Source organism: Pseudophryne corroboree, chromosome 2, assembly GCF_028390025.1.
Source record: "Pseudophryne corroboree isolate aPseCor3 chromosome 2, aPseCor3.hap2, whole genome shotgun sequence".
In the NCBI taxonomy this organism is placed as follows: domain Eukaryota; kingdom Metazoa; phylum Chordata; class Amphibia; order Anura; family Myobatrachidae; genus Pseudophryne; species Pseudophryne corroboree.
Genome location: NC_086445.1, coordinates 686303 through 701761, shown reverse-complemented (window position 1 = coordinate 701761; position 15459 = coordinate 686303). Strand labels below are relative to the sequence as shown.

The following is a 15459-nucleotide window of genomic DNA, read 5'->3' as shown; positions in this document are numbered from 1 at the left end:
CTTCCCTGTTATTACCTGTATGGGGGTCTCCCTCCCAGAGCCGGGATGTAGAAACACCGGAGCGTTGTCATTTTCATCCAGCACAGAGATATGGACGGTACCGGTCACACTGCGCGGAGGTGCCCCTCCATCCTGAGCTATTACCAGCAGCTGGTAGGTAGCCTGATGCTCCCGGTCCAGGCTCCGTCTTACCGATAGCTCTCCTGCGGGGGGGGGGAGGACATGAGAGAGGCGTATGAAACATTGCCAGGGACAGTGTATGGTGGCCCCCAGCATCCTAGGGCCAGGACGGAAGGCGGCTACAGAATTATAACACAGATGATATATATCAATTGCCTATAATGATATCACTGCAGTGCAGTACAGAGCAATATGTAATAGCCTGCGGTGTGCCGGCTGTGCGGGAAGTTCTCTCACCAATACCGTACAGGGAACGTACCTTTGTGTGGGTGTATGCTGAGATGTACTGTACAGGGAACGTACCTGTGTGTGGGTGTATGCTGAGAGGTACCGTACATGGAACATACCTGTGTGTGGATGTATGCTGGGAGCTACTGTACAGGGAACATACATGTGTGTGGGTGTATGCTGAGAGGTACTGTACAGGGAACGTACCTGTCTGTGGCTGTTTGCTGAGAGGTACCGTACAGGTAACGTACCTGTGTGTGGGTGTATGCTGAGAGATACTGTACAGGGAACGTACCTGTGTGTGGGTGTTTGCTGAGAGGTACTGTACAGGTAACGTACCTGTGTGTGGGCGTATGCTGAGAGGTACTGTACAGGGAACGCACATGTGTGTGGATGTATGCTGAGAGGTACTGTACAGGGAATGTACCTGTGTGTGGGTGTATACTGAGAGGTACCGTACAGGGAACGTACCTGTGTGTGGGTGTATGCTGGGAGCTACTGTACAGGGAACATACCTGTATGTGGGTGTATGGTGAGAGGTACTGTACAGGGAATGTACCTGTGTGTGGGTGTATGCTGGGAGGTACCGTACAGGGAACGTACCTGTGCGTGGGTGTATGCTGAGAGGTACCGTACAGGGAACGTACCTGTGTGTGGGTGTATGCTGGGAGCTACCGTACAGGGAGCGTACCTGTGTGTGGGTGTATGCTGAGAGGTACTGTACAGGGAACGTACCTGTGTGTGGGTGTATGCTGGGATAGGTACCATACAGGGAACATACCTGTGTGTGGGTGTATGCTGGGAGGTACCGTACAGGGAACGTACCTGTGTGTGGGTGTATGCTGGGATAGGTACCATACAGGGAACGTACCTGTGTGTGGGTGTATGCTGGGAGGTACCGTACAGGGAACGTACCTGTGTGTGGGTGTATGCTGGGATAGGTACCATACAGGGAACGTACCTGTGTGTGGGTGTATGCTGGGAGGTACCGTACAGGGAACGTACCTGTGTGTGGGTGTATGCTGGGAGGTACCGTACAGGGAACGTACCTGTGTGTGGGTGTATGCTGGGAGGTACCGTACAGGGAACGTACCTGTGTGTGGGTGTATGCTGGGAGGTACCGTACAGGGAACGTACCTGTGTGTGGATGTATGCTGGGAGGTACTGTACAGGGAACATACATGTGTGTGGGTGTATGCTGGGAGGTACCGTACAGGGAACGTACCTGTCTGTGGCTGTTTGCTGAGAGGTACCGTACAGGTAACGTACCTGTGTGTGGGTGTATGCTGAGAGATACTGTACAGGGAACGTACCTGTGTGTGGGTGTTTGCTGAGAGGTACTGTACAGGTAACGTACCTGTGTGTGGGCGTATGCTGAGAGGTACTGTACAGGGAACGCACATGTGTGTGGATGTATGCTGAGAGGTACTGTACAGGGAATGTACCTGTGTGTGGGTGTATACTGAGAGGTACCGTACAGGGAACGTACCTGTGTGTGGGTGTATGCTGGGAGCTACTGTACAGGGAACATACCTGTATGTGGGTGTATGGTGAGAGGTACTGTACAGGGAATGTACCTGTGTGTGGGTGTATGCTGGGAGGTACCGTACAGGGAACGTACCTGTGCGTGGGTGTATGCTGAGAGGTACCGTACAGGGAACGTACCTGTGTGTGGGTGTATGCTGGGAGCTACCGTACAGGGAGCGTACCTGTGTGTGGGTGTATGCTGAGAGGTACTGTACAGGGAACGTACCTGTGTGTGGGTGTATGCTGGGATAGGTACCATACAGGGAACATACCTGTGTGTGGGTGTATGCTGGGAGGTACCGTACAGGGAACGTACCTGTGTGTGGGTGTATGCTGGGATAGGTACCATACAGGGAACGTACCTGTGTGTGGGTGTATGCTGGGAGGTACCGTACAGGGAACGTACCTGTGTGTGGGTGTATGCTGGGATAGGTACCATACAGGGAACGTACCTGTGTGTGGGTGTATGCTGGGAGGTACCGTACAGGGAACGTACCTGTGTGTGGGTGTATGCTGGGAGGTACCGTACAGGGAACGTACCTGTGTGTGGGTGTATGCTGGGAGGTACCGTACAGGGAACGTACCTGTGTGTGGGTGTATGCTGGGAGGTACCGTACAGGGAACGTACCTGTGTGTGGGTGTATGCTGGGAGGTACCGTACAGGGAACGTACCTGTGTGTGGGTGTATGCTGGGAGGTACCGTACAGGGAACGTACCTGTGTGTGGGTGTATGCTGGGATAGGTACCATACAGGGAACCTACCTGTATGTGGGTGAATGCTGAAGTCCGTTTCTTGTGCTGGAAGCCTGTATGTCACCCGGCCGTTCTGTCCGGCATCTCTGTCTGAGGCACTGACCCTTCCCACAACCTCCCCAGGTGGCCGGTTCTCAGAGATGCTCATGAAATATCTCTCCTCACTCAGACGTGGAACGTTGTCATTCTCATCCGTCACTCGGACGCGCACCGTGCAGGTGGCGGTGCGGCTGCCGGAGCCCCCAGATGCCAACACCGCGAGTACATATACTTCCCGGCTTTCCCTGTCCAGGGCTCCTCGTACGTACAGCCATCCCGTCTCTGACTCCACACTGAATCCCACTGCATCAGCATCCGGCCTCAGCCTATAGCGCAATGGGTTCTCCCCTCCGCCAGGAAGCAGCGCCTGGACCTGCACCAGCCGGCTCATCGGGGCGCTGGCCTCCCGAACTTCCACACGGTAATCGGGGGCTCCGCATGCTGGCTCCGACTCCTGCTCCATCACCAGGACGGTCACCTCTAACTTGGAGGACAGTTGGGGGTATCCGCCATCCAGCGCCAGCACCTGGAGGTCGTAGCTTTCCTGGGTCAGGGGTCCGGTGATTTGGATCTGTCCCTGACTATCGATGCTGAAGGGTCCCTGAGACAGCATCTGATAATGAACCTGACCATTGGCTCCTTCATCAGCGTCTGTTGCTCTGGCAGTAAGGATGATGGAGCCTGCAGCGGTGGAACCCTGGAGCCTCAGTGTGTGAGAAGAGGAGGAGAACGCTGGAGGGTTGTCATTCACATCTGTGATTCGCAGGGTTACCCGGGACCGGGTGTAGGCTGGGGGAGACCCGCTGTAAGCCTGAACCTCCAGATTCAGCTCGGCATCTTCTTCCCGATCCAGCTGCCGACGTGTGGACAATATTCCAGAATGAGCATCCAGAGACAGGAGACCACGGGGATCACCATAAGATAAGGAGTACAGTATCTCGCTGCTCACACCTAGAAGAGACGGGCATATTATAATAATAATAATAATAATAATAATAATAATAACAACAACAAGTACAGTACTGTCTATACGTTATACCTCCATACTGCCCTGTGACATGCTGTCTATACGTTATACCTCCATACTGCCCTGTGACATGCTGTCTATACGTTATACCTCCATACTGCCCTGTGACATGCTGTCTATACGTTATACCTCCATACTGCCCTGTGACATGCTGTCTATACGTTATACCTCCATACTGCCCTGTGACATGCTGTCTATACGTTATACCTCCCTAGTGCCCTGTGACATGCTGTCTATAGGTTATACCTCCCTACTGCCCTGTGACATGCTGTCTATACGTTATACCTCCATATACCTCCATACTGCCCTGTGACATGCTGTCTATACGTTATACCTCCATACTGCCCTGTGACATGCTGTCTATACGTTATACCTCCATACTGCCCTGTGACATGCTGTCTATACGTTATACCTCCATACTGCCCTGTGACATGCTGTCTATACGTTATACCTCCCTAGTGCCCTGTGACATGCTGTCTATAGGTTATACCTCCTACTGTCCTGTGACATGCTGTCTATAGGTTATACCTCCCTACTGCCCTGTTACATGCTGTCTATAGGTTATACCTCCCTACTGCCCTGTGACATGCTGTCTATACGTTATACCTCCCTACTGCCCTGTGACATGCTGTCTATACGTAATACCTCCATACTGCCCTGTGACATGCTGTCTATACGTTATACCTCCCTACTTCCCTGTTACATGCTGTCTATAGGTTATACCTCCATACTGTCCCTGTGACATGCTGTCTATAGGTTATACCTCCCTACTGCCCTGTTACATGCTGTCTATAGGTTATACTCTATACTGCCCTGTGACATGCTGTCTATAGGTTATACCTCCATACTGCCCTGTGACATGCTGTCTATAGGTTATACCTCCATACTGCCCTGTGACATGCTGTCTATACGTTATACCTCCATACTGCCCTGTGACATGCTGTCTATACGTTATACCTCCATACTGCCTGTGACATGCTGTCTATACGTTATAGCCTCCCTAGTGCCCTGTGACATGCTGTCTATAGGTTATACCTCCCTACTGCCCTGTGACATGCTGTCTATACGTTATACCTCCATACTGCCCTGTGACATGCTGTCTATACGTTATACCTCCATACTGCCCTGTGACATGCTGTCTATACGTTATACCTCCATACTTGCCCTGTGACATGCTGTCTATACGTTATACCTCCATACTGCCCTGTGACATGCTGTCTATACGTTATACCTCCCTACTGTCCTGTGACATGCTGTCTATACGTTATACCTCCCTACTGCCCTGTGACATGCTGTCTATACGTTATACTCCATACTGCCCTGTGACATGCTGTCTATACGTTATACCTCCCTACTGCCTGTAACATGCTGTCTATAGGTTATACCTCCATACTGTCCTGTGACATGCTGTCTATAGGTTATACCTCCCTACTGCCTGTTACATGCTGTCTATAGGTTATACCTCCATACTGCCCTGTGACATGCTGTCTATAGGTTATACCTCCATACTGCCCTGTGACATGCTGTCTATAGGTTATAACTCCATACTGCCCTGTGACTTGCTGTCTATAAGTTATACCTCCATACTGCCCTGTGACACGCTGTCTATACGTTATACCTCCCTACTGCCCTGTGGCATGCTGTCTATACGTTATACCTCCCTACTGCTCTGTGACATGCTGTCTATAGGTTATACCTCCATACTGCCCTGTGACATGCTGTCTATAGGTTATACATCCCTACTGCCCTGTGACATGCTGTCTATACGTTATACCTCCCTACTGCCCTGTGACATGCTGTCTATAGGTTATACCTCCATACTGCCCTGTGACATGCTGTCTATAGGTTATACCTCCATACTGCCCTGTGGCATGCTGTCTATACGTTATACCTCCCTACTGCTCTGTGACATGCTGTCTATAGGTTATACCTCCATACTGCCCTGTGACATGCTGTCTATACGTTATACCTCCCTATGCCCTGTGGCATGCTGTCTATACGTTATACCTCCCTACTGCTCTGTGACATGCTGTCTATAGGTTATACCCTCCATACTGCCCTGTGACATGCTGTCTATAGGTTATACATCCCTACTGCCCTGTGACATGCTGTCTATACGTTATACCTCCCTACTGCCCTGTGACATGCTGTCTATAGGTTATACCTACATACTGCCCTGTGACATGCTGTCTATAGGTTATACCTCCATACTGCCCTGTCACATGCTGTCTATAGGTTATACCTCCCTACTGCCCTGTGACATGCCATCTAAAGGTTATACCTCCATACTGCCCTGTGACACGCCGTCTATAGGTTATACCTCCCTACTGCCCTGTGACATGCTGTCTATAGGTTATACCTCCCTACTGCCCTGTGACATGCTGTCTATAGGTTATACCTCCCTACTGACCTGTGACATGCTGTCTATACGTTATACCTCCATACTGCCCTGTGACATGCTGTCTATACGTTATACCTCCCTACTGCCCTGTGACATGCTGTCTATAGGTTATACCTCCCTACTGTCCTGTGACATGCTGTCTATACGTTATACCTCCCTACTGCCCTGTGACATGCTGTCTATAGGTTATACCTCCCTACTGCCCTGTGACATGCTGTCTATAGGTTATACCTCCATACTGCCCTGTGACATGCTGTCTATAGGTTATACCTCCATACTGCCCTGTGACATGCTGTCTATAGGTTATAACTCCATACTGCCCTGTGACATGCTGTCTATAAGTTATTCGTCCATACTGCCCTGTGACACGCTGTCTATACGTTATACCTCCCTACTGTCCTGTGACATGCTGTCTATACTTTATACCTCCATACTGCCCTGTGACATGTTGTCTATACGTTATACCTCCCTACTGCCCTGTGACATGCTGTCTATACGTTATACCTCCATACTGCCCTGTGACATGCTGTCTATACGTTATACCTCCCTACTGCCCTGTGACATGCTGTCTATACGTTATACCTCCCTAGTGCCCTGTGACATGCTGTCTATACATTATACCTCCATACTGCCCTGTGACATGCAGTCTATACGTTATACCTCCATACTGCCCTGGGACACGCTGTCTATACGTTATACCTCCCTACTGCCCTGTGACATGCTGTCTATACGTTATACCTCCATACTGCCCTGTGACATGCTGTCTATACGTTATACCTCCCTACTGCCCTGTGACATGCTGTCTATACGTTATACCTCCATACTGCCCTGTGACATGCTGTCTATACGTTATACCTCCATACTGCCCTGTGACATGCTGTCTATACGTTATACCTCCATACTGCCCTGTGACATGCTGTCTATACGTTATACCTCCATACTGCCCTGTGACATGCTGTCTATACGTTATACCTCCCTACTGTCCTGTGACATGCTGTCTATAGGTTATACCTCCCTACTGCCCTGTTACATGCTGTCTATAGGTTATACCTCCCTACTGCCCTGTGACATGCTGTCTATACGTTATACCTCCCTACTGCCCTGTGACATGCTGTCTATACGTTATACCTCCATACTGCCCTGTGACATGCTGTCTATACGTTATACCTCCCTACTTCCCTGTTACATGCTGTCTATAGGTTATACCTCCATACTGTCCTGTGACATGCTGTCTATAGGTTATACCTCCCTACTGCCCTGTTACATGCTGTCTATAGGTTATACCTCTATACTGCCCTGTGACATGCTGTCTATAGGTTATACCTCCATACTGCCCTGTGACATGCTGTCTATAGGTTATACCTCCATACTGCCCTGTGACATGCTGTCTATACGTTATACCTCCATACTGCCCTGTGACATGCTGTTTATACGTTATACCTCCATACTGCCCTGTGACATGCTGTCTATACGTTATACCTCCCTAGTGCCCTGTGACATGCTGTCTATAGGTTATACCTCCCTACTGCCCTGTGACATGCTGTCTATACGTTATACCTCCATACTGCCCTGTGACATGCTGTCTATACGTTATACCTCCATACTGCCCTGTGACATGCTGTCTATACGTTATACCTCCATACTGCCCTGTGACATGCTGTCTATACGTTATACCTCCATACTGCCCTGTGACATGCTGTCTATACGTTATACCTCCCTACTGTCCTGTGACATGCTGTCTATACGTTATACCTCCCTACTGCCCTGTGACATGCTGTCTATACGTTATACCTCCATACTGCCCTGTGACATGCTGTCTATACGTTATACCTCCCTACTGCCCTGTAACATGCTGTCTATAGGTTATACCTCCATACTGTCCTGTGACATGCTGTCTATAGGTTATACCTCCCTACTGCCCTGTTACATGCTGTCTATAGGTTATACCTCCATACTGCCCTGTGACATGCTGTCTATAGGTTATACCTCCACACTGCCCTGTGACATGCTGTCTACAGGTTATAACTCCATACTGCCCTGTGACTTGCTGTCTATAAGTTATACCTCCATACTGCCCTGTGACACGCTGTCTATACGTTATACCTCCCTACTGCCCTGTGGCATGCTGTCTATACGTTATACCTCCCTACTGCTCTGTGACATGCTGTCTATAGGTTATACCTCCATACTGCCCTGTGACATGCTGTCTATAGGTTATACATCCCTACTGCCCTGTGACATGCTGTCTATACGTTATACCTCCCTACTGCCCTGTGACATGCTGTCTATAGGTTATACCTCCATACTGCCCTGTGACATGCTGTCTATAGGTTATACCTCCATACTGCCCTGTGGCATGCTGTCTATACATTATACCTCCCTACTGCTCTGTGACATGCTGTCTATAGGTTATACCTCCATACTGCCCTGTGACATGCTGTCTATACGTTATACCTCCCTACTGCCCTGTGGCATGCTGTCTATACGTTATACCTCCCTACTGCTCTGTGACATGCTGTCTATAGGTTATACCTCCATACTGCCCTGTGACATGCTGTCTATAGGTTATACATCCCTACTGCCCTGTGACATGCTGTCTATACGTTATACCTCCCTACTGCCCTGTGACATGCTGTCTATAGGTTATACCTACATACTGCCCTGTGACATGCTGTCTATAGGTTATACCTCCATACTGCCCTGTCACATGCTGTCTATAGGTTATACCTCCCTACTGCCCTGTGACATGCCATCTAAAGGTTATACCTCCATACTGCCCTGTGACACGCCGTCTATAGGTTATACCTCCCTACTGCCCTGTGACATGCTGTCTATAGGTTATACCTCCCTACTGCCCTGTGACATGCTGTCTATAGGTTATACCTCCCTACTGACCTGTGACATGCTGTCTATACGTTATACCTCCATACTGCCCTGTGACATGCTGTCTATACGTTATACCTCCCTACTGCCCTGTGACATGCTGTCTATAGGTTATACCTCCCTACTGTCCTGTGACATGCTGTCTATACGTTATACCTCCCTACTGCCCTATGACATGCTGTCTATAGGTTATAACTCCATACAGCCCTGTGACATGCTGTCTATAGATTATACCTCCATACTGCCCTGTGACATGCTGTCTATACGTTATACCTCCCTACTGCCCTGTGACATGCTGTCTATAGATTATACCTCCATACTGCCCTGTGACATGCTGTCTATACGTTATACCTCCCTACTGCCCTGTGACATGCTGTCTATAGATTATACCTCCATACTGCCCTGTGACATGCTGTCTATACATTATACCTCCCTACTGCCCTGTGACATGCTGTCTATAGGTTATACCTCCCTACTGTCCTGTGACATGCTGTCTATACGTTATACCTCCCTACTGCCCTATGACATGCTGTCTATAGGTTATAACTCCATACAGCCCTGTGACATGCTGTCTATAGATTATACCTCCATACTGCCCTGTGACATGCTGTCTATACGTTATACCTCCCTACTGCCCTGTGACATGCTGTCTATAGATTATACCTCCATACTGCCCTGTGACATGCTGTCTATACATTATACCTCCCTACTGCCCTGTGACATGCTGTCTATAGGTTATACCTCCCTACTGTCCTGTGACATGCTGTCTATACGTTATACCTCCCTACTGCCCTATGACATGCTGTCTACAGGTTATAACTCCATACAGCCCTGTGACATGCTGTCTATAAGTTATACGTCCATACTGCCCTGTGACACGCTGTCTATACGTTATACCTCCCTACTGTCCTGTGACATGCTGTCTATACGTTATACCTCCATACTGCCCTGTGACATGTTGTCTATACGTTATACCTCCCTACTGCCCTGTGACATGCTGTCTATACGTTATACCTCCATACTGCCCTGTGACATGCTGTCTATACGTTATACCTCCCTACTGCCCTGTGACATGCTGTCTATACGTTATACCTCCCTAGTGCCCTGTGACATGCTGTCTATACATTATACCTCCATACTGCCCTGTGACATGCTGTCTATACGTTATACCTCCATACTGCCCTGTGACTTGCTGTCTATACGTTATACCTCCCTACTGCCCTGTGACATGCTGTCTATAGATTATACCTCCATACTGCCCTGTGACATGCTGTCTATACGTTATACCTCCCTACTGCCCTGTGACATGCTGTCTATACGTTATACCTCCATACTGCTAAGTGACACGCTGTCTATACGTTATACCTCCCTACTGCCCTGTGACATGCTGTCTATAGGTTATACCTCCCTACTGCCCTGTGACATGCTGTCTATAGGATATACCTCCCTACTGCCCTGTGACATGCTGTCTATACGTTATACCTCCCTACTGCCCTGTGACATGCTGTCTATAGATTATACCTCCATACTGCCCTGTGACATGCTGTCTATACGTTATACCTCCCTACTGCCCTGTGACATGCTGTCTATAGATTATACCTCCATACTGCCCTGTGACATGCTGTCTATACATTATACCTCCCTACTGCCCTGTGACATGCTGTCTATTGGTTATACCTCCCTACTGTCCTGTGACATGCTGTCTATACGTTATACCTCCCTACTGCCCTATGACATGCTGTCTATAGGTTATAACTCCATACTGCCCTGTGACATGCTGTCTATACGTTATACCTCCCTACTGCCCTGTGACATGCTGTCTATAGGTTATACCTCCCTACTGTCCTGTGACATGCTGTCTATATGTTATACCTTCCTACTGCCCTGTGACATGCTGTCTATACGTTATACCTCCCTACTGCCCTGTGACACGCCGTCTTTAGGTTATACTTCCCTACTGCCCTGTGACACGCCGTCTATAGGTTATACCTCCCTACTGCCCTGTGACATGCTGTCTATACGTTATACCTCCCTACTGCCCTGTGACATGCTGTCTATAGGATGTACCTCCATAGTGCCCTGTGACATGCTGTCTATACGTTATACCTCCCTACTGCCCTGTGACATGCTGTCTATAGATTATACCTCCATACTGCCCTGTGACATGCTGTCTATACGTTATACCTCCCTACTGCCCTGTGACATGCTGTCTATAGATTATACCTCCATACTGCCCTGTGACATGCTGTCTATACATTATACCTCCCTACTGCCCTGTGACATGCTGTCTATAGGTTATACCTCCCTACTGTCCTGTGACATGCTGTCTATACGTTATACCTCCCTACTGCCCTATGACATGCTGTCTATAGGTTATAACTCCATACTGCCCTGTGACATGCTGTCTATAAGTTATACGTCCATAATGCCCTGTGACACGCTGTCTATACGTTATACCTCCCTACTGTCCTGTGACATGCTGTCTATACGTTATACCTCCATACTGCCCTGTGACATGTTGTCTATACGTTATACCTCCCTACTGCCCTGTGACATGCTGTCTATACGTTATACCTCCATACTGCCCTGTGACATGCTGTCTATACGTTATACCTCCCTACTGCCCTGTGACATGCTGTCTATACGTTATACCTCCCTAGTGCCCTGTGACATGCTGTCTATACATTATACCTCCATACTGCCCTGTGACATGCTGTCTATACGCTATACCTCCATACTGCCCTGTGACATGATGTCTATACGTTATACCTCCCTACTGCCCTGTGACATGCTGTCTATAGATTATACCTCCATACTGCCCTGTGACATGCTGTCTATACGTTATACCTCCCTACTGCCCTGTGACATGCTGTCTATACGTTATACCTCCATACTGCTAAGTGACACGCTGTCTATACGTTATACCTCCCTACTGCCCTGTGACATGCTGTCTATACATTATACCTCCCTACTGCCCTGTGACATGCTGTCTATAAGTTATACCTCCATACTGCCCTGTGACACGCTGTCTATACGTTATACCTCTCTACTGCCCTGTGACATGCTGTCTATACGTTATACCTCTATACTGCCCTGTGACATGCTGTCTATACGTTATACCTCCATACTGCCCTGTGACATGCTGTCTATACATTATACCTCCCTACTGCCCTGTGACATGCTGTCTATACGTTATACCTCCATACTGTCCTATGACATGCTGTCTATACGTTATACCTCCATACTGCCCTGTGACATGTTGTCTATACGTTATACCTCCCTACTGCCCTGTGACATGCTGTCTATACGTTATACCTCCATACTGCCCTGTGACACGCTGTCTATACGTTATACCTCCCTACTGCCCTGTGACATGCAGTCTATACATTATACCTCCCTACTGCCCTGTGACATGCTGTCTATAAGTTATACCTCCATACTGCCCTGTGACACGCTGTCTATACGTTATACCTCTCTACTGCCCTGTGACATGCTGTCTATACGTTATACCTCCATACTGCCCTGTGACAAGCTGTCTATACGTTATACCTCCATACTGCCCTGTGACATGCTGTCTATACGTTATACCTCCCTACTGCCCTGTGACATGCTGTCTATACGTTATACCTCCATACTGTCCTGTGACATGCTGTCTATACGTTATACCTCCATACTGCCCTGTGACATGTTGTCTATACGTTATACCTCCCTACTGCCCTGTGACATGCTGTCTATACGTTATACCTCCATACTGCCCTGTGACATGCTGTCTATACGTTATACCTCCCTACTGCCCTGTGACATGCTGTCTATACGTTATACCTCCCTATTGCCCTGTGACATGCTGTCTATACATTATACCTCCATACTGCCCTGTGACATGCTGTCTATACGTTATACCTCCATACTGCCCTTTGACAGGCTGTCTATACGTTATACCTCCCTACTGCCCTGTGACATGCTGTCTATACGTTATACCTCCATACTGCCCTGTGACATGCTGTCTATACGTTATACCTCCCTACTGCCCTGTGACATGCTGTCTATACGTTATACCTCCCTACTGCCCTGTGACATGCTGTCTATAGGTTATACCTCCATACTGCCCTGTGACATGCTGTCTATAGATTATACCTCCCTACTGCCCTGTGACATGCTGTCTGTACGTTATACCTCCATACTGCCCTGTGACACGCTGTCTATACGTTATACCTCCATACTGCCCTGTGACATGCTGTCTATACGTTATACCTCCCTACTGCCCTGTGACATGCTGTCTATACATTATACCTCCCTACTGCCCTGTGACATGCTGTCTACACGTTATACCTCCATACTGCCCTGTGACACGCTGTCTATACGTTATACCTCCATACTGCCCTGTGACACGCTGTCTATACGTTATACCTCCCTACTGCCCTGTGACACGCTGTCGATACGTTATACCTCCATACTGCCCTGTGACACGCTGTCTATACGTTATACCTCCCTACTGCCCAGTGACACGCTGTCTATACGTTATACCTCCCTACTGCCCTGTGACATACTGTCTATACGTTATACCTCCCTTCTGCCCTGTGACATGCTGTCTATACGTTATACCTCCCTACTGCCCTGTGACATGCCGTCTATAGGCTATACCTCCCTACTGCCCTGTGACATGCTGTCTATATGTTATACCTCCATACTGCCCTGTGACACGCTGTCTATACGTTATACCTCCATACTGCCCTGTGACACGCTGTCTATACATTATACCTCCCTACTGCCCTGTGACACGCTGTCTATACGTTATACCTCCCTACTGCCCTGTGACATGCTGTCTATACGTTATACCTCCATACTGCCCTGTGACATGCTGTCTATACGTTATACCTCCATACTGCCCTGTGACATGCTGTCTATACGTTATACCTCCCTACTGCCCTGTGACATGCTGTCTATAGGTTATACCTCCCTACTGCCCTGTGACATGCTGTCTATACGTTATACCTCCATACTGCCCTGTGACATGCTGTCTATAGGTTACACCTCCCTACTGCACTGTGACATGCTGTCTATACGTTATACCTCCATACTGCCCTGTGACATGCTGTCTATAGGTTACACCTCCCTACTGCACTGTGACATGCTGTCTATACGTTATACCTCCCTACAGCCCTGTGACATGCTGTCTATACGTTATACCTCCCTACAGCCCTGTGACATGCTGTCTATACGTTATACCTCCATACTGCTCTGTGACATGCTGTCCATAGGTTATACCTCCCTACTGCCCTGTGACATGCTGTCTATACGTTATACCTCCCTACTGCCCTGTGACATGCTGTCTATAGGTTATACCTCCCTACTGCCCTGTGACATGCTGTCTATAGGATATACCTCCATACTGCCTATACGTAACGTTATACCTACCTACAGCCCTGTGACATGCTGTCTATACGTTATACCTCCCTACAGCCCTGTGACATGCTGTCTATACGTTATACCTCCCTACTGCCCTGTGACATGCTGTCTATACGTTATACCTCCATACTGCCCTGTGACATGCTGTCTATAGGTTATAGCTCCCTACTGCCCTGTGACATGCTGTCTATACGTTATACCTCCATACTGCCCTGTGACATGCTGTCTATATGTTATACCTCCCTACTGCCCTGTGACATGCTGTCTATAGGTTATACCTCCCTACTGCCCTGTGACATGCTGTCTATAGGATATACCTCCCTACTGCCCTGTGACATGCTGTCTATACGTTATACCTCCCTACTGCCCTGTGATATGCTGTCTATAGGTTATAACTCCCTACTGCCCAGTGACATGCCGTCTATACGTTATACCTCCATACTGCCCTGTGACATACTGTCTATACGTTATACCTCCCTACTGCCCTGTGACATGCTGTCTATAGGTTATAGCTCCCTACTGCCCTGTGACATGCTGTCTATACGTTATACCTCCATACTGCCCTGTGACATGCTGTCTATATGTTATACCTCCCTACTGTCCTGTGACATGCTGTCTATAGATTATACTTCCATACTGCCCTGTGACATGCTGTCTATACGTTATACCTCCCTACTGCCCTGTGACATGCTGTCTATAGGTTATACCTCCCTACTGTCCTGTGACATGCTGTCTATACGTTATACCTCCCTACTGCCCTGTGACACGCCGTCTTTAGGTTATACCTCCCTACTGCCCTGTGACACGCCGTCTATAGGTTATACCTCCCTACTGCCCTGTGACATGCTGTCTATACGTTATACCTCCCTACTGCCCTGTGACATGCTGTCTATAGGATATACCTCCATACTGCCCTGTGACATGCTGTCTATACGTTATACCTCCCTACTGCCCTGTGACACGCCGTCTATAGGTTATACCTCCCTACTGCCCTGAGACACGCCGTCTATAGGTT

General features: G+C 48.7%; 1 protein-coding gene across 1 annotated transcript in view; it reads right to left on the bottom strand.

Moving 5' to 3' along the window:
- DCHS1 (dachsous cadherin-related 1) overlaps positions 1–15459 on the bottom strand; it is a 131806-nt gene that overhangs the window by 71375 nt on the left and 44972 nt on the right. Inside the window, exons 5-6 of the mRNA XM_063950773.1 lie at positions 2698–3678; positions 16–203 (exon numbers count right to left, since the gene is read on the bottom strand). Of these exons, the coding sequence (XP_063806843.1) occupies positions 16–203; positions 2698–3678 (1169 nt within the window). The remainder of the gene's footprint in view (positions 1–15; positions 204–2697; positions 3679–15459) is intronic.